At 38.5% G+C, this 21,256-nt stretch overlaps 1 protein-coding gene across 2 annotated transcripts in view; it reads left to right on the plus strand.

Annotated features, from left to right (window-relative positions):
* Nucleotides 1-21,256, plus strand: part of PRTFDC1 (phosphoribosyl transferase domain containing 1) — a 50,548-nt gene that overhangs the window by 27,568 nt on the left and 1,724 nt on the right. The window contains exons 4-8 of one of the 2 annotated variants that reach the window (XM_075047475.1): nt 707-772; nt 16,949-16,966; nt 18,414-18,496; nt 18,912-18,958; nt 20,921-20,997. In XM_075047475.1, coding sequence (XP_074903576.1) covers nt 707-772; nt 16,949-16,966; nt 18,414-18,496; nt 18,912-18,958; nt 20,921-20,997 — 291 coding nt within the window. The remainder of the gene's footprint in view (nt 1-706; nt 773-16,948; nt 16,967-18,413; nt 18,497-18,911; nt 18,959-20,920; nt 20,998-21,256) is intronic. The other variant, XM_075047485.1, reaches the window with a different exon arrangement.

Raw genomic sequence — 21,256 nt, forward strand, 5'->3', positions numbered from 1 at the left:
ACAAATTTATCAAAAAAAAGAAGCTTTGCTGATTTTTTTTAAAAAATACCTTTTCTAATGGGAAAATCAAAGCATACTATTCTGTTGTGTTTAGTTTGGCCTGATTGGCAGTATTTTATTTTACGAAATTGATCTCAAGGATTTTATCTTTGAGTTAGTTGAAAAAGCAAAACCAAAACTCTTGAAACTGTATGGCGCACTGAAACTATTCTTGATAAGTGATAATTAATAACAAGTGATAATTTTTGCAAAACTTTTTTCCCCTGAAAAAAATACTGAGTGAATTTCTTCAAAAATAGCTGAGTTCTGTGTGTGAGTGACAGATGTAAGCACATTTTGCCTGTGTTTCTAAAGATTGTTCCAAAAAAAGAATGCGCTTACAGGTGTTTGGTCAAGTGTTGAGATGCTCCTGTCCTCCTGTTGTGAAAGGGACAAATACATTACTCAATACTTGTCATATTAAGAAATAGCAAGCAAGGGAACATTACTTATTTCATAAAGAAAGATGATGTTAGCTTAAATACAACCAGGAGATGATAGAAGCCACAGGAACAAGTGAGAGTGTGGTTTTGTCATACACCAATACTAACAAGCAATAGAAAATATTGGTAACCAAGACTGTGAAAGATCCAAAAAAAGTTAACATGTTTATACTTTTATTTTATACAGCTATATCCAATTTCAAAATTTGTCCCTCTTCTTTCAGAATGATCAGTCTATGCAAGATATGCAGATAATGGGAGGAGATGATCTTTCAAAGCTGACTGGGAAGGTTTGTTAATTTTAAATTTAAGAAAGAAAATACATCCACTAAAAACACTTGATAAAAGCTGTGTAATTTTGCACATGGACTGTCAGATACTAATACTGGAATCAAAGGAATTTATTGATTTCTATTAAATTACTGTAATGCCATTGCTTTCAGATTGCAGATGCCCAAAAAGGTCAGAATGTAGCCCCTCCATCCTAGTGTAGGGATTTCCCAATAGTTGAATACGTACTATCAGTGACATTGTGGGCAAAATTTGTGCTGGAATGCTTCCCCTGAGCTTGTTTATGTCTTGGAGCCTTGTTTTTTCTGCCTTCAATGGGTACATGCAGGCAAACTGCATGTTGAGTATCCCTGTTGAATTCAGCATGTGAGGAGTTTAATACAATTTTGCCTACTGCACAAAGTTCAGTTGTAGAACCTTTCACTCAGATAATTGAATGGGAGTTTTTTTATTTCAACATCAGGCTGGCTGTACGTCTGAATTTGCTTTGAACTATGCTTGAACGTTGTGGTAATGAGAGTGGTCTGAGTCAGTGAAAAGGCTATTTTCATCCAACCATAATACAAAGCAGTACTTTGAAGAGGAAGGAAGGCTTATTTCATTAGGCAAATGGTCTATGTGGAAAATGGTCAGAAATGGATTCTTAACTTATGCATTAAGGCAACATAATACTTATCTTGTTACTTGTACTGTATGTGCAATTACTCTTTTATTAGCTGGCACTAAATAATATCAGTTTCTTCAAAGCACTCAAATGTAGCACTAGCAAACTCATTTGTTTTGTTGCACTGTAGCACACAAGAAAAAGAAGAGAAAAAATTAACTTTAAATATTTCATTAATATTAAATAGGCTTTGATGCAACTAGAACTTAAATTTAAAAAGTGGTGTTAGAATATTTTAGTGATATGTATGTCCTCAATTTGCACTTCTAAATACTCCTGCTGGGTGTTTGTTTCCAAATTATCACTAAAGCGTTAATCATGTTCTTGGGAAATATTAATTCATTTCCTACTTTCTAATATTCAAACACTGGAGCTACCTGCTTTTCTGTGATGATTTTGCATGTTTCTCTACCTCACAGGCAGAACTGGCAGTGCACCTATTCATCTTACCTAAAATTTCTCTTTCCCAGATAGTCCAAAGAGTTTCTGCGCCTCCAGGCCCAGCTCCCTTTCCCCATCTTCCAATCCCAAATTTTCTTGATGAATGGTTTGAGTTATTAATATATTTTCCAGACGTAATCTTTCTAGTACCATTTGAATTCACTGGGGCAAAACATTATTTTCATTCACAGGACTTTTGTGTATTTGCGTGTGTCCACATGTGTATGAGGGAGAAGGAAAATTTCACCCCAAGTAGTTCTGCTCTTTCCAAAAATGAAATAAATTGTTTTCTTATGCCGAAAATCCCAGTGACCTTTTCCTCATTGGCACTGCCCTCCTGTTCCCAGGTATGGAACAGGACATAAAATTTGGCTGTTGGGAGGCCAGGAGATACTTGGTGGGAAGACTGAACAGCGTCATAGTATAAGATTGCTGGGTAAGGAGGCTGGGATCTTGGGAATGAAGGTGGTTGCTGATGAGGAAGGGAGCCCAGTGCTGGAAGCTAGGTGTGGAGAGGCTGAAGTGCAGGAGGAAGGGAGGGCTGGGACTGCAGGGGAGCAGAGTTACTGACAGGTCATATTCAGCAGTTGTTTGTATGTGGGGTTGTCTGTGACACAGCTGATGTATGAATAATTAAATAGCATTTCCACTATAACACCTGAGAATGGGGTTTCCTTAATACTTATTTTACTGATTGAAAAGCTGGGATGCAAAGCTTGAGCTCAAATGTTCATACTTACACATCTAAAGTTGGATATATGAAGGAGTGGCCTTATGTCCACGGATGCCAACTCCTCCATCTGTTATTGACTTAAGCAATTAGTGCAAGTATTCAGCACATTTTACTAATCAGCCATTTGCAGACTGATTCAGAGCCTCCTACAGTCAATGTAAATCTTCCCTTGGAGTGTTTTTTAGTACCTTAGTTTAGCTGCTATCTTTTAAAACTTCTGGCTTTAGTAACCATTCTAAGTCACTGAGTGAATTAGTGGAAGACTTACTGACAGAATTCAACTTCCCTGCTTTTAAGTAAGCTGTGTGCTTCTCCCTGCTTGGAGTACTTATGAAGAAAAGATTGTAATTATATTGAAAAACTAATATGCCAGGTTAAGTCCCATTAACTTAATGACCATGGAAGGTGTTTTCAAAAGTGCTAGCATGGGCTCAGAATGTAAAGTTCCATTAAGTTTCTGTAAAGTTCAAAAGCATCAATAACATAAGCAGTTATGAAACCTGCAGAGAAAAGATTCTGAGATTTTGATCTTAAAGTTCTCTTCATTAAGTAATAATAATACCTGGAACCTCAGCTAGCCTAGAATCTTAGTGAACAACTCAATCATCTCCATGCATTACTTATTATTGGAAAAAAAAAATTACTAAGTATATTATTGAACATGCTGTTCTATAACAATGTTTTTTTCTGAGGAAGCTTAAAGAAAGCAAAAAATTTTAAAAGCTAATTAAAAAGAGGCTGTTAAGGATAATAGCCCTTCAGAAGGAATAATATCTCCTCTGTACTTCTCTACAATATGCTTTTGTTCATAAAAATATTATAAGCCTGGGAAGAATGTATAATGACCCAAACCATGAAAAAGAGAAATATTCTTAGAGAGAGGAGAGTTGGCATACAGACTTAAACTGTTACCTGAAGAAAATCATCCACAATTTGAAATTCTTCTTCTGTGAAGAAAGTCACAGAGGCAAGAATGAAGAGTTCCATGGCATGAATCATTAATAAAGGTACTTGAAGAATGAGTCCTGATATAAAGACTCTAATGCTTTGTAACTATTCATTTCTATGCAGAAAAAGAATAATTTCAAACTCTCTCCCTTAATGATGTAAGTGGTGATCATAAAATTTCTCAGTAGCTGATTTCATAGTTAAGTAGCTGCTTAGTTTTCAATTACTTTAAAGCTGAAATGCTCATTTGGGTAGAAAATATCATTAACGTTTGTAAAGAGGAATACATTTTGAAAATGGGGAGATAATTAATAACTGTCCAGAAAACTAAAGGCACCATTTCAAAGCAAGATGGCTATGAAAATTTATGTAGATGAGGAGAAAGAACAAATAATATAGCCCTGTTTAGTATTAATAGTGTAATCATACTGTATAATATTGTAAAAATTTGTAACATATTTTAAAGTATTTGTGACATTTATACAAAGTAAATTTTAAAACATCTAGAGACTTCAGTAGATTCATCTGTACCAGAGTTGTGAGTTGTCACTGCCATTTACCTCTTATACTTGTACATGTTTATATTTTGTCCCAAGAGCTTTGGAGCTGGTTACGTAGTCCAAAGTCTCTACTCATAGCAGTCTTTCTATATATCATTCCATATGTAATATGTCCTGTAACCTTTCAAAAAAGCTCCTATACAACTTTGTCATGTCTCCTTGCAAATGAGACAAGTTAGACAAAATCATAAACTTAGAGTTTGTATAATTTTGCAATTAAATACTTATTACAGTTGTATGATGTATTTGATGTCAAAATTAGACCTATATATTTTTATCATTATCACTATTTCTACATAACATAGAACGTGAACAAAATTAATCCTTCTTATTTGTTAGGTTAATAAGAACTTCTAATTACAACAAAGTAGTTATGTAGTTAGTATGATACAATTATGGAGCAAGTGAATTTCTGATAGTCCATCTGTCTGTAATATGGGTCAATGCTTATGTTCTTTATGAAAGACTGTTTCCCTTGTTCATATTAAGTACATCTTGTTGACAGCCAGTGGGTTTTGCATTTTTGGAGAAGGGTAGAAGGTAATAAATAGCAATCAAGAAAGAAAGAAAGTGAATGTCTTATATTCTCTCTGCACTTCATTGTGTTAGTTGAGCGCTCCATCACTACTCTGATACTCTCATAAAATGACTAAGCAGCTCATATCAAAAAGAGGTTTCACTCAGAGGAAGATATCCACCATGCAGCACGCCACTTCCTTCTGGCAGGATTTGTGCTATAAAATCTCCAAACTTCCTTTATATGTCTCACCTAAATCAATTTATCCACTGTCTGCTATTTTCTTGCCCCACTTGTGTTATGGGAATGTCTCTCATTTTTTCTCTTATTTTACTGAACCATTTTCTCTGCATGTCATAGGTTCTAACAACAGTTCTGAGGGCTGCTGCTCTAGCGTTCGCCTAAATATGTTAGCATTTCAGTATTTAATAAACCATACATGTGGCAGCTGTGTAACACAAAGTTTTATTCTCTAGATTTAAAATACCTATTATCCTCTCCTTCACCATTCCAAGTTTGTTCCTCAGAATTCTGTTGGGTCTGTACTTACTATTTTTTTCTCCTTCAGTATTCACTGCCTTGACTAATGTGCTTTCTCTTCCTATATGCATTCCTTCTGGAATAATGCCCATAAATTTGCAGAAGAAAAATAATGGCATTCTCTTTAGAACATTATGTACATGAAAGACTATTTATATGACGGTAAAGGTATACAAAATCCACTATACACTTCTGCAATAGTCATGTCCCCCACTCATCTCTACATCTTACTGTATTCCTATCAGACGTGCAGTCTTGCCTTTTTCATCTTTTCAAAGGTTGATTTTGTGTGTCTTGAAGCATTCCCCACATCTTCAATACCTCTACTTAGCTGCCATCTTTAGCCACTTTTGTTGTTCAGCATTTTTTCTTAATTAGATTGATTTTATACTGTTTACTCTTCTGACAGTTGCCATCTGTAACTGCTTTTTCCACAGCAAAAGACATTATTTTTTTCTTCCCCAAAGTCAGTCACCTTTCTTTGCACTTCATTCTTAAGTAATCTGTTCTACTGTTCATCATTATTTTCTTTTTTGTTGTTGTTCTGGAGGGAGGAAAGTACAAAGAAAACCTCCCAGTCTTCCTATCCCATTTTTCACATGGGCTCTGCTCACCTGCTGTCTACCTCAAATAATTCTGTTGATTTCGCCTGTGTCCAGAAAATCCTCTTCCAATTCCAGATGATCAGAAAATTATATTTTTTTCCTTCAAGTAAAAGAATGGAGAGAGTGATCCATTCCTGCATTGCCTTTAGTTTGAGTATGGTAATTTGCTCTACTTCTTATGCACAACAGAAGCATGCTGCAAAGATGGCTGCAAGCAGAACATGTGCGTGTACAGCATTCAACACAATGCTCTCTAAGAACAAAACATCAGTGAGAGCATATCATCATTCCCTCCATTATATCCCCGACTCTGTTAACTCTTGGAGATACTGAACTAGTTTTACAGACTTTAAGTAGCTGGAGTCTGTATACACAGACTCTTAACGCACTAACCAAGTTGCTCTCATCAGCAGCTGACACTGACCAAACTGAGTGACTAAAATACAACGTTTTTGAGATATTATATCTGTCCTTTCAGGAATGCCATAAGATGTGGATGAGCCCAGCAGAAAAGATTAAAATCAGACATTCATGACCTTTTCTAGAATTCTGTAGAAAGCTCCTACTTAGATGTCTAATTTCTCAAAAGTCTTTCATATTGTTTTCTAACATCTTGATGAAATGTTAGTATATGTGGATTTCATTCCTGTGCATACTGTAAAATAATTTCACTTCTAACAGCAGTCCTTGTAGCTTCCTTTGGACCTCTTCAACTGAAACTCTATGCATTATTGTTTAACCTTTGTTTGCTGATGATTCTTCAGCCCTATGGCACTGCTTCTTCAAGCCTAACTTAAGTTGTCATAAAATGTTCTGTTTAACCAGTGGTACTTGAAGTTCCCCAAATGCAATGCTAAGAAAGCAAGTGCTGCAGGTGTGATTAGTAAGCTGATAATCCATTAACAATTCAGTTTGAAGAGTCACATTATCAATTTATGTATTTCTGAAGATACGGAGTATCTTCATGGTAAGAAGGTGTCTTTAGAAATAATCTAACTGAAAATGCAGACTTCTGAATGGAAATTTAACTAAAGGGAATGAAAATACACTATTTTGTAGCCTTCCATCTCCCCCTCAAAAAAAGAAATAGAGATAGGTAAAAAGGGACTGTATCTTTTTTTAGTCTTTTATTTTTTACGAATATGCCTTCATCTGTGGAACTGGATGTATAAAAGAACTCATGTTTTCCAGCAATTGTGTATTCGTGCATACTTTACAAGCAGGTATAGCTAATAATACGTTAGATGTGTCCGCAAATAGTTTAAGAATAGTTCTGTCCAAGAAGGAGAGAGGAAGGAACTCAGGACACCAATGGGGACTTGAAGATAAAAGTATTTCCATCATTCTCAATTTCCATGTATTTTCTCCACTTTAAGACCACCATTATGACCATACTAAATAGGATGAAAGGTCAATTTAGGCTTGTATCATGTCTTCAGCAGCAGATAACCAGAATTTTATTAGGGAAAGGTTATGTGAAACACAGCAAGAACAGAGACTTCCAAAATCCAAGTTACATCTGGACTATCATTCTGAATACATCCAGTGCTAGAACTGTTATCCATGTCTGTGTCATCTATTTGTAACTCCAGTTATGCCTCTAGTCCCACAAGATCCTATAGCAAGGAGTTTCATATTTAAGTAACATGTGAAAAAACTCTTTCTTTTAAGCTTGCTACCTGCTTACCTTCAATGAGCTTTACAAGACTTAGGTAAATCTGCCTTTTTAAATTGCTTCCTTAAAAATTTCTGCAAATCTTGCCACATTAAGGTTTTGGGTTTGGGGTTTTGTTTGTTTGTTTGTTTGTTTTTTAGTGTAGTTATTTGGCCTGATCACAAACAGAGCTTTGTTTAGAGATTCCTATGTTTTAAGGTCCAAAAGCACCATTACATTCTTGTCTGAACTTCTTATCCAAATGATAATTTCTTCACTGTGCCTACCGTTTCTCTTTTGAGCTACCAACTATTTTGATTTAAAGACTTGATGGAGAAGCCTCCATACTTCAGGCATGTTTTACCAACAGTTAACTGTCATCACTGCTAAAATGGTGAACCTAATTTTCTCTTCTGAATTTGGATAGCTTCTTGCCTTTTGCTGTTGTGTTTTTTAATACCTTTGCCTACTAGATTGAGCAGCTTGTCATTATCAAATTTATATTGCCATATGGTTGCATATTTGCCTACCATCGAGTCATTACTTGAGCTTCTTTTAGATAAACTAATACCTTGGGAGCCTGCTGTAAAGTACTGGCGTACTGTAGGGTATAAATGAGACAAGGTTTGAAGGTAGAATTAGTAACAGGAAATGAATACTAGGCAATTGATACAATTGGAAGAAACAAAATTTCAAGCATGCAGATCCTTCTGTTGGTCTGAAAAGAATCAGCAAATTCAAGCTAAGTACACATTGAAAGAAACTCTTAATTTTAACCTAATGTGGTAATCAGACAATATGGGAGAAAAAAGTGATTGCCGTACATGATCACCTGCCCTATGACCAAAGGGGAGATAAAAATGTTAAGAATTCCTCTGAGCTAAAATAAGACAGCAAATTATCAGCTGTGGAACACTGATAAATGAGTTGGAGGTCAGCTGCAGTGGAAGATTATAATGTGCTGTAAAGCCAGTATTTTACTGAGTCCATGATTTCTAGTGCATACAGCAGTCTGAATTTTTGTTCCCAGGCTCAGCTGTTGAAGGTATTTTGTGGTCTCTTTGAGGTTTTGGGCTGAAAGGTCAAAGTTCTTTTGTGAAAAATGTTCTCCCACTGGGAACTGGGCTGTTAATTAAATAAAAGCCATTACTTCATGCTACAAACCTTACTTCACTGTAAGGTGTTTTTTCCAGGTCTCAAATCATTCTTCTTTTCTCAGTCTTAAGTTCTTTCTGTTTTGTTTTCTTTTTTAACAGCTTTTTGAAAAAAAATGTGCGCAAGTTGTTCTACTGATTTTATGATTAAACATTTAAGGAGAAAATACCCTCTTTGCATATCTGATTTTCTTGCTATAAAAGCAAGGGCCGTATTTGTCCTCTTAGCTGTAGTATTGCATTAAGTATGGTTGTTTATTTGATTACTTAAGTAGAGTTTCTGCTTTCCAGGAAATACTCCCCCTTTCTAAATCTGCAACTTAGCATTGTACCTTGTTAAAATTTTACATTTTATGTGAATTCAAAGACACTTTCCCTCAAACTCTTATTCAGTGCTAATTTCAAAACATAGTGATTTTTCCTTTGAAATCAGTCTTCTAAATGGAACATGAAATCAAAATCTAGAAAAAATTATTATTCTTTTCCAGTAAGGTGAAAAATAGTTTCCATAGCACTTACTACTGTCAGGCAGGAGGCATACATGATGTCATTACTCTGCTTGGTCTTGTTGGCTGACATTGTTCAATTTATTAATGACCTGTGAGAAGGTAAACAATAGAAACATATTGACTCAGTGCCGGAGTATTTTTCAGCTTGTAACAAGTCAGGATTTTTCTTACGTGTATTATAATAACAACTTACTTTCTTGCTGTGTATAAGCTCATGAGGCTTTGAAAAGCAGTAAACTACAGATTTTCAATTTTTGCAAGTTTCCAGTCCATCACTAAAAATTTTAAAATTCACAGATACATTGAAATTTATTATAAAAGTCAAAATGTGTCTCTTTAACAGGAGAGACAAATTCACATGGAATGCAGGGATTAGAAAGCATTTCTTCTTCATTTTACATAGTACCAATATTGTCAAAAACCTCCTGCTTTTTGCAGATGTCCCAAGACATGCTGCTATGAACCATTTCTACTACTGTCTAAAAGAGGATATGAAAACACAAATTTTATTTTTGAGTAGATCCAGTTCACATCTGTCGTGGTTTAACCCCAGCCAGCAACTAAGCACCACGCAGCCGCTCACTCACTCCCCCCCCATCCAGTGGGATGGGGGAGAAAATCGGGAAAAGAAGTAAAACTCCTGGGTTGAGATAAGAACGGTTTAATAGAACAGAAAAGAAGAAACTAATAATGATAATGATAACACTAATAAAATGACAACAGTAGTAATAAAAGGATTGGAATGTACAAATGATGCGCAGGGCAATTGCTCACCCCCCGCCGACCAACACCCAGCCAGTCCCCGAGCGGCGATTCCCTGCCGCCCCCTTCCCAGTTCCTAAACTAGATGGGACGTCACATGGTATGGAATACCCTGTTGGCCAGTTTGGGTCAGGTGCCCTGGTTGGGCATGAGAAGCTGAAAAATCCTTGACTATAGTCTAAACACTACTGAGCAACAAATGAAAACATCAGTGTTATCAACATTCTTCAGATACTGAACTCAAAACATAGCACTGCACCAGCTACTAGGAAGACAGTTAACTCTAACCCTGCTGAAACCAGGACACACCACAAATAATATTTCTGCTTAGTGCAAATGCCCATGTACAGAGTCACAAGTTGTGTGCACCCTGATCACTCAAAACTGGAGAATTTTAAACTTCACAGCACCCCTTTGCATTTAAAAACACAGAGTACAATTTTAGGGCCAGTGCTCTTTAACATTTTTATAAATGATCTGGACACAGGAATTGAATGTACAAAAGTAAGTTTGCCAATGACACTAAACCAGGACGAGCTGTGGACTCCCTTGAGGGTAGAGAGGCCTTACAGAGAGATCTGGATAGGCTAGAGAGATGGGCAATCACCAACTGTATGAAATTTAACAAGAGCAAGTGCTGGATTCTCCACCTGGGACGGGGTAGTCCTGGTTATACATACAAATTAGGGGATGAGAGGCTGGAGAACAGCCCCGCGGAAAGACATTTGGGCGTTTGGGTTGATGGCAAGTTGAATATGAGTCAACAGTGTGCCCTGGCAGCCAAAAGCGCCAACGGTGTCCTGGGGTGCATCCAGCACAGCATAGCTAGCCGGTCAAGGGAGCTGATTGTCCCGCTCCACACTGCACTGGCGTGTACTGAGTGCAGTTTTGGGCACCTCAATGCAAGAAGGATATCAAACTATTAGAGTGTGTCCAGAGGAGGGCGACCAAGATGGTGAAAGGTCTCGAGGGCAAGACTTACAAGGAGCGGCCGAGGTCACTTGGTTCGTTCAGCGTGGAGAAGACAAGGCTGAGGGGTGACCTCATCAGTCTACAACTTCCTCAAGCGGGACAGCGGTGGGGGAGGCACTGATCTCCTCTCTCTGGTGACCAGTGATAGGACACAAGGAAATGGAATGAAGCTGCATCAGGGCAAGTTCAGATTGGACATTAGGAAAAGGTTCTTCACTGAGAGGGTGGTTGGTCACTGGAGCAGGCTCCCCAGGGAAGTGGTCATGGCACCAAGCGTGTCAGAGTTCAAGGAGCATTGGGATGACGCTCTTAGTCATATGGTTTAGTTTTAGGTCGTCCTGCGAGGAGCAGGGAATTGGACTCGATGATCCTTATGGGTCCCTTCCAACTTCAGACTTTCTATGATTCTATATTGCACCAGCCTACTTCCTGCCAGCTACCTGGTAGAAACAGCTGTAAGCACAGGATGAATCAGAGTCATCCGCATCTATCAGCTCCCAACCATCCATCTGATTCATCAGCAATGAAAACTGCTGATTCTCTTGCAACAACTCAGTAGAAGAGTGTTTCAAACTCTGAGAGTTGAGCCACCGCCCCGTCTTTATTTGGACTATATAAGAAATCTTTCCAGGACATATTTAAAAAACCTGACTGTTTTCTGTGTCTTACTGTAAGATATATTAGCACCTTTATCAGATTTCTGGATGTACTTCATAGATTGTATTGGTAAAGATGGGTCTACTCAGAAGTTAAGCTATCTTCAGTTTAGTCAACATGTCAGTAAATATTCCTATTTCCTGTTCTCCAAGCTCCAAAAATAGACAGAAAATATTAAATGCATGCCAGAAGACCGGATTACTTTTCATGTGGTTTCCTCCTCTGCAATTACCTCAGATATATCTGAAAGGACAAAACAGTCTTGATCTATGTGGTACAGGAGCTTCAAACACACATACTTCAAAAAAGATCTTTTCTTCAGCATCCTTTAGCTTCCTATCATTTTCTAGCTATCAGTTACTGCCGTAGCACCAAAAGCTGATGAGTTTCACCAGTCTTCTGCCCACCAGCTCACAGGTGGATTTTGTGGTGAAGCTGAATATGGTCTTTCACGTAACTGTGACCTTTCGCAAGACATGCTGGATGCAGCCAGCTGTGCATTTAGGATGATGGTGACATTACTGATAATGTACTAATTTGTTGTATCCATTGCTTTCTTCTTTTATCTCCTATCCATCTGCTCAAGGATAAGCTAATCTATTTCAACCAGTTTTAGTTACCCATCACCACTATCTAGTCTTGGATACTGTGTATCAAAACATTTCTTGGCAGTTTGTTCCTCTACTACTCTGCTATGCCGTCCCTTTTCTGGAACCCTTCTATCAGTAACCTGCTTCAACAAGAGAAAGGTGTGGGATAGGCAGCAATACAGTCAGTTTCTCAGCACATCATGTCATTTTGTAGGACATGGTTTCTGGTACCAGATGATGGCAAATCATTTTGAATGCCTTCAGTTAAGTATGGTGACTTTAGTCACAGTAACCCTGCCTAATCAAAACAGGGATTAATGTATCACTCTCAAAGATCAGGATCCCTGTTTATTTATATATACAAAATGCATTTACATTTAAATATTTTGTAGTGGCTTTTCCACTACAAAGTCCTTACATATAGGATTTCCCCATAGCATGGAAAATCCTCATCAATGTTCTGGAAGTAATGAGAATATGCATAATACAAAACAGAATCTATGTTTCCTGACCTAGACAACTGTCTCATTAAAGGGACTTTCAAAGGACCAAATCTCCCAATGCATATAATTTGCAACTGTTGGATGCCTTGACTCTGAGGAGAAGAGGCAAGAATAACAGAATGCTGGTCAGACAGTTTTGGGGTCCACCAATATCCTTCCTTCTCAAGTTAGTCAATAAATATGAGATCTTACACTTCAGCTGAAGTCATGTGCAGGTGACTATCACTCTTGTGGCCAGACAAACCCTTCAGGCATGTCTGGATCCATCTAAGTCTTCTTTCCTTCATATGAGTCATTTGTGATAAGGAAATGTAGACAAGATTAAATTTCTATTAGACGGTTGTATAACTGGTTTGAAAACTGTTCTCAAGAAACAGTTAATTATGCTTCACTGTCAGGCTTGATGCATTCAAGCATGTTCTCCAGGGACTGTATGATATTTAGTTCATGATTTAAAAGATAGAATTAACATTTAATGCTAGTGATACTACCTGGAAAAATACTACAAGATAGTATTATGATCTTAAGAAATTATTTTAAGAATTTGGTTCAAAGAATGACATGTAATGACAATAAAGATGAATACTAACTTCTGTGTTTATATAGAAGTAATCTTTTGCATAAACGCAAGTGAGGAAGGACTGACTAAGCAAAAGTTCTGAACTGGAGACAATAGGTGGATCACAAGTTGCACATGAGACAACAGCATGCCTTTATAAAAGATCTAACTGTTGTACTGGAATATATAGAAAGGAGAATTATTTGTAAAGCATACAAAGTGGTTCTTTTATTCTTCTCGACACTGGAAAAGGCTTCTTTCTGGTTTGGGGCACCACAACTGGAGAAGGATTCTGACCAACCAGACAGGTTCTAGAGGAAAACAAAAGAATGATCAGAAACCTAGAAAATATAACTTGTAAGAAAATTTTTAATAAATAGGGTTTGTTTAATCTGAAGAAGAGGAAACTGAGGAAATACATCCATCTTCAAATGTAGAAGAAGTTAAAAAGAGAAGAAAATAAAGCTTTTCTATGTCCACTGCAAAACAAGTTCAGGTCAAATAGCAGCAGAAGTTTTCTAACTTAGTTTTTTGCTCTTAGATAATGAGGCACTGAGACACATTGCCTGGGGAAGTTCTGAAGTCCCCATCATGTTCAAGAACAGGTAAATCAGGTATCTGTGAGGGATAGTTTTAAGTTGATTCTTTGGGCCAATGGAATAGTCTTGATGACTTTTCATGGTCTCCTCAGCCCCATTTTCTATTAATGTCTACAATGTCTAGGATTTTTTTCTCACAAGTTAGTAAAGTCTGCTCCTCCCTATTGGTTTAATCCCAACGTCATGGCCAGGGAGGCTGCTGTCCCCTCATTCTGTCTAATTTTATGATTTCCACTTGCAAGTAAGCAAGAGAATTCCTATTGCTGCTCATGATAGGGTAGCTGAAGCAGCTGTCGTAGCAAAGAAATGTATTTGTCTATCAACGAAATGTCCCAGGACTATGCTTTTCTCTCCATCAGTCATGCCCTGTGTGTAGTAATAGGCCTTAATGGCCATGACCTGTGTCAGTTGGGGCCCCTACCCACACCTGTGGGCACAGGAGCCTCAGTTCAGCTCAACCCTGGGCTTTTAGTCCATGCCTGAGCCCTGCTGTATGGATACCAATCTTCAGCTCCGCTACAGCCGTGCCTGTACATTACTACAGATGTTGATCCAGACCCTAACTCACCGACTGACTTCCCAGTTTAACCTTGGACCTGTCTCATCACTATGGACCTGCCTGGACATCAGTGGGCTGCGTTTGATCACGGTTACTCTCACTGGACCCGATCGCAACCTGTGGATTGACATCCCAGCTTGACCTCCGATCTGCCTCCTCACCGTGAACTCACCTGATGATAGGCACTCTTGTTTGAACAAGTCTCAAGTCTGCCTGCTTGCCTCGCTGGGGCACTGTGGGGCTGGGCCCTGGCTGGTCAGGCCCCTGCACTGCCAGCTGTGTTGTTGTACTCAGCTCATGGCTACCCTTCACTCAGGGAGCAACCAGCCCTGACACAGTCTGCTAATGCAGGACTTTGCAGCCATGTCGGTTTTGGTATGTCCCATCTCATGCCATAGGTGCTGGTTAGGTCTTGTCACTACAAGATCTGTGCTTTTGCTTTGGGAGGAAAGTTCTTGTCAACAGTATGAAGAGCAGCAAGAGGTGCACAAAACTGGCAGAGTGGGTCATGGTGTCAGGCTGATGTCAGGTCATAGTGGACATCCTGGACTGCTTGCTGGTACTAAAGGAGTTCATTTCCATCTTTAGGTGTGGTGAGGTTCTTTCCTTGTCAACTCTTCTCTTTATATCGTATATATATGTGTGTATACGTATATGTATACACATAAATATTTACATATATCACCAGCTGTGCAAGTTCCCTGGGGGATGGTTAAACCATTACTCCTGCACATAATCTTAAGGTGTCCACTGACTGAATCAAGTTATTTGCTTATGCATCAGACCCAGGTGTCCTGGGCTAGTCTTTGGAAATGTTTTTCCGAGTTATGACTTCATCCAGGAAGCCAGATGAGAGCCAAACCCTTTTTGGATCGAAATGTCTTCCTTCCAGAAAATGTGTCCCTGCATACCTGTCATAAGGTTCTCCTGAACATGGTTTTGGTCTCTTCATCTTATCTAGAGGACTGATATGCTTCCTTTCTTTCTTGAAGGAAGAAATTTCTAGAGGCAGAGATCTTTGGACTTTTGTTTTTAAGAGGCCTTTGACTTTTTACCTCCACAGGACTAGGTCTTTCAGATCCAGAGTTGTTTGTGTCAACAGCTGAGAGGTTGAAAGTCAGGAGTGCCAAGCAGGATAACCACCAGTGAAACCTGTTATGAAAACACCAAAAAGGAGACACCCTCCAAGATTAATACACATTCCACCAGAGCTCAGTCTAAATTAGTGGCTTTCTTGAGTGATATCTCCATTGCTGACATCTGCTGAACTACTACCGGGAGTTGCCTCCACACCTTTACCAAGTGTTTTGCCATTTCAGAAGCATCCAGGTATAATACAGTGTGTGGTAACATGTTTCTGCAGTGGTTGATGCACGAAGCATGCTATGTCTCTCTGCCAAGCACTGTGATTGTTACAAGGACTGCAGTATGACTATAAATGTGGATAATCTATATTAATAATTTCTGTTTTGAAGATTAAAAGAAGATTTACATACCAGTTAATGAAACTGTCAAAGGTGGGTGGTTTATGAGCACACTCCCTTCACACACTCCTTCTCCATGGTGTTTGAGTCTTCCTCAGAAATCTCAGCCTTGGGATTCTGTGATGGAAAAGGAAGTTGGGCAGTCCCCACATTATGTATGTAGCAAAGCCAGCAAGCCTGATAGAAAGGAAGTGGAATGTAAGCTAGTCTGGTGAATACTGCATGGATATGAGACCATCTCTCTCAAGGTTTTGCGGGACATACAGTGTGCACATGCATATAAGATGTATACAGGGATAGATAGATAAGTATATAGGTATTTGTGAAATAACTTTCCTCTTGCTATTGCAAGTTTCACCTCAGAAAGTAGATCTTAATGCAAGATTGTAAGAGTCCATCCTTTTGAACATGCATATGATAATGCCCACTAATAAATAGATTTTTATATCTTCTAATAAGGACATTACTTCGTATTATTGGTTTTAATAGAAGAACAGAAGTCTCCTTAGATACTGTGATTCCTGGAACAGTAATGAATCATTTCAGCAAAAAGATCAGCCTGTGTGATCCTGCTGTCATAAGGCTTGACATCAATGCCCTTGACTGGACCACTCCCCTTCTCTTCAAGTAATACTACTGATTTCAGCAGCAGTATTTGAAGAGAAAGAGGGTGCTTCGCAGTATGAGAATGGATGGTACAACTTGGCCTGTAATCCTTTACCGTGAGGTTTCTAGGGGGTGGGAGGAAAAGCATTTATTTCAGAGTAAGAATATTATTGCTGTAGTCTCATATTAACATTGGAAATAGTATTTTAGCGAACTAGAGAGTACACTGTAGTACATGGCTAGACACACTGGAATGAAGTGAAGCTCATCCCATTTGGATTTCTTTCATCTAATTTTATTTTCTGAAGCTACATCTGTTCTTGCACAAAAAGGATAATCTAGACAGAGCTAAATAAAGTCGTGGCTCCTGACTGCAGGTCTTGCTCTTATGGCTGGCTCTTTTTCAGAACACAAAAACGAAGCAGGACACTCCTTGTGTCCTACTGTGTTGTACATATGCACATGGACCTATCTATCTTCATTTCACTTGTTCAAACATTTGTTTCTTTTAGTTTGTGAATATTGTGTAATTGTATTCTTTTTTGTTTGTTTCTTTCAGAATGTTCTAATTGTGGAGGTAAGTTGGGTGCTTATGTCATATTGTACTTAGATAAAGTCGCATAGTCAAGTTGTGATTGTGTGTTCTGTTTCTAAAACCCATCTGTGTTTAAACTTCTTTAGCTGGGAGGTGGTGAAGAGGGAGAGGGGTTGATTTGCTTAATGACCTCTCAATCCTTCTGCAGTTGCTAGATGGATCAAACTACATTGCTGCCACTCTAATTGGTAACCTGCCTTGCGATACCCAGGAGTCTTTGTTTCTGCATCATTTGATTTGTTCTTTCTATGGTTTCATCAACTCCTGTTCTGCAAGTTGTTCTGTTCCCTGGAGGACAATGAATCAGCTGCAGCGATGCCCTGCACTTCTCAGTTGCATGACTTTGAAATAGTAGCATAGCCCTGCACATGCTTTATGTCAAGGTGGTTCACACATGGGTTGAGAATGTCAGTCATTCTCTCAAGTCCCTGTGACTCCTGCTCTTTAGCATTGCATCCTGCAGTGTCCCCTGGAGAGGGCCCATCACAGATATGTTGCTGATGTAAATCAACAGTGTTCAGCTGTAGGGGAAAAAATGTGCCACCTCACTGGTGCTGCAAAGTCTCTCTTAATTAGTGAAGGTGATTCTCTTTAAAAACGTTGGAAAAGCAACCGGGATGGTTAGAGAGCACATCAGGATCTGACTGGCATTTCAGGCCCAGTCTGCTTGTGTGGGAAGTAAGCTGGACAGTGTAATGAATGAAATGTATAAATGTTGGAATGTCTTTTCTTGACAAAGGACAGGAAAAAAGTCATCAGCCACAGAGATGGCTGGTTACCTGAATAGCTGCTAGAAGCTCTGTATTTGCTAATGCTAACTGCTGTAACAGAAATGCAGAAAGTTTGCAGCAAATTTTGTTAATGCTATTAGATAGCTGGGGAGCAGAGACAAGGTGTTGCTAATGAAAAATTCACACCCACAGAGTTCAGGATCAACAGCTGCTCTCCATGTCATGGTCAGTTTTGTACCCGCGTATCTACTGATCTCATTCAGATCAGGTTGGGCACAGCAGCTCTGGAGAATACTCATTTGTACTGGACTAATAAAACAACAAGTAGGGCAGATTTAGCCATGACATGGAGAGATGTTGACATGCTGTAGTCTTCAGCATAATATGAAAAGTCTGATCCCTGCATCCTCCCTGTGCCCAGTAAAGTCATCTGCAGTCCCGTGTTACGTCCCAAGTACTAGAAACATAGCTATTTTCGAAGTGGACGGTCCTTTAACTGGTTATTTTATGAGTAGAAAGTGCTTGCTTCAAAGAGTGTGAGCTCATTTATAACCTTTTTTGGATGTGGCTTACAATACGCTGGGAAAAACACATCATTGCTGCAAAATAAGAAGGTGGAACTGCTCAGTCATTGTCCAGATTTCCTCTTTTCAGCTTTCCTTTGTTTTTTACTTATCCTATTTTTCATGTTTTGTAAGGATATTGTTGGAACTGGAAGGACTATGAAGGTTCTGCTTAATAATATAGAAAAATACAAGCCAAAAATGATTAAAGTGGCAAGGTGAGTAAAATGATCACAAAACTAAGTAATTAATTAGTCTAGCCCAACCTATTTTGCAGTGGAGGTTCCCATTCCGAGATCCTGCTTTAATTTGGTGCTGCAGTATCGCGTGGGGAGCTCCGCAGAGGAGCTGCCTGAGTCACTAAGAGGAGGGTGGAGGAAAGGAGAGGAAATGCTTTTGTATTGTTCTGCAGTGGCAATGACCCTTCAGCCAGTTCAAGACTGGCACTGATGGACTTTGCAGGGGAACACACCCATCTCTTCCCTGCCATCAGGAGGTTGTCAGAAGGAGAAGCGGAATGAGAACAGTGATTCACATGGCTTGGAAGTTTTTTGATAAAGGGAATAGGCTTTATGCATGTTATTCAGGTAAATAGCCAGATTTACATGGGGTTTATTTTGTTTTTAATTACAGTTTGCTGGTGAAAAGAACATCTCGGCCTGATGGGTACAGACCAGATTGTAAGTGTTGTGAAAATCTTACGTGACAGTACAAGAAGTTGCCACTGTTCTACCACTTGCCTTTCATATCATTCTATGGACTGCTAGAAGCATTGGAAAATATCAGTTGTCAATGGGACTAAGGGATGCAATGGAAGGATTTGTATAATTGTGGTTTGGAAAGCCTAGCCTCCTTATAGTCTGGTGTTTTCTGCAGAGTACTAACTTTATAGGGAAGTTATCAAAGGGTTTAATTTTATCCATGAAAGGTAAGTGTTTTATCTTCTGTCTCTGACAAACTATATAGAAGAGAAAGTCCATTTCTTCCTTTTCCTTCCTCATTGCATCTCTTTGGAGGAGCTGCAGGATTCCATCTGAACATGAAAGGTGTTTTATTGTGACCTAGGTATTCAGAAGTTTTACATTTTTATAACAGAATCACACTTTTTATTATTCTTTGAAAAGTATTATTGTTTAAAGGGTAAACAATGATATTGTAATTAAATCACCCCCCAAAAAAGCAAAAGATAAATTGGGCTTTTTAAACTTCCTCCTGCTGTTCTGTTTGTGTCACACCAGCACCACTTTTCTCTGAATTATTGGTACTTGTACTATGCTATGATGAAGCCATAAATGGAGCTATACCAAGCTATTGTCATTTTAGACTTATTAGAATAAATGATGTAATAACAGGTATGTGGCTAAATACTGAAAAGAATAGATCCATCTAGAAGAGATCGACCAGTATTTGCTACTGAAGAAGGCTCTGGTCAGCGGAGCTGGGGAGGAGGGTAGAAGGAGAGTAGGCAGGTGAGTACCAGGAGGCAGCATGAAGCGTCTTGATTTGGGATGTGGGAGAGAGGGAAACTTTATGAAGCAAAAGTTACTCAATGCTGGGCATGGCCCTGCAGTTTTAGCCCATAATCTGAACTGTGACACAAACATTTTGTTGTACAACTTTTTATATAGTGGTATTTTTAACATTTAGAATTTAATCCAGTAAATTAAAGTATATATTCAACTGGATTCACTGATGTTAAACATATTAAAAATACAATAAAATAACTTAATGAAGGCTAGCTTAATATTTTTATATAATAACTTGTAAAATGAAACAGGTGTTATCCTTGTTTATTCATACTGTGATGAATATTTAGAAAACATTAGAGATCACTTGTAAGTCACTGATAGTGCTGTGTCATTTGCTCCCTTACTTGAATTTATGACTCCAAAGTGTCTATTGCCCACAATTTCAACTACTGAAAAAAATTCCTTACTTGAATACCTGTAAAAATTTTTATGCTGACCTATTTTTGTGTCCATAAGGTTGTGTTAGTTACTTAGTGAACGATTTGGAAAGAGTCTAACTAGTTTTATATAGTGCTGATACTGCACAGACCTTCACACTCAAAAAGATACATGCTTGTGCTTAGTCTGAAGTGTGTGAGCTACACTGCATGCATTTACTTTGTTAAGCATGTGCATGAGTCTTCATAAGGTTGGGGCTTTAATTTAGGAAGCATTTGACATGTTTTGGTAGCGTAATATGCAAAATAGTTTTTGCTATTCTCAGAAGAAAATATGTAAATCTCTGAAAGTTTCTTCTGAATTAAAATTGTACTTTTTTTTTGTCATTAGTGTGATACTAGACAGTTGTCATCACTCACGTATACCAATGGAGCTTCCACATGTAGGCAGAATTTTTCAGCTCTGATTTTGGCTTCCTTCCACAGTGTGTCTGTTGTGCCACTGGTAATTGTACACAACTCTCCTACCCTCCACTGACTGTTCACATGCCTGTCGCAAATAGTCTGTGGGAGGGAACTAGGCATAGGGCTACTGTTGACCTTGATGTCTCAGAGTCAAAAGTAACATAACCTCAACTGACTATATATCTTGTCGGAGAACCAACACATGAATTTAAGGTCTATATAATTGCCACTGATCTTGTATTGATGGTGTTTGTTATTTGTCTCAATACAGATTACGGATTTGAAATTCCAGATTTATTTGTGGTAGGTTATGCCTTAGACTACAACGAGCACTTCAGAGATCTAAACGTAAGTTTCTTTAAAAAATAATAGTTTAAAAAATCACTCTTTTATTTTTTCCAGGGTATCTTAAATACGCCATAATTTGCCTCCTCCCTGGGGCCTTATTGTCATGGTTGGGATCCTTTCAGTGAGTGTAGAACTCCCTGCAAAACCTCAAATAACCCAAAGGAGTCACTGCTCAGCACTGTGAGCGGTTCCTTCCCATCTCTTCCCCATAAGAGCAGAAGTCATACCTCTCCTACACTTCCAACTTCTGTAAGCATAG

This window comes from Buteo buteo, chromosome 2 (assembly GCF_964188355.1).
Source record: "Buteo buteo chromosome 2, bButBut1.hap1.1, whole genome shotgun sequence".
NCBI lineage: Eukaryota > Metazoa > Chordata > Aves > Accipitriformes > Accipitridae > Buteo > Buteo buteo.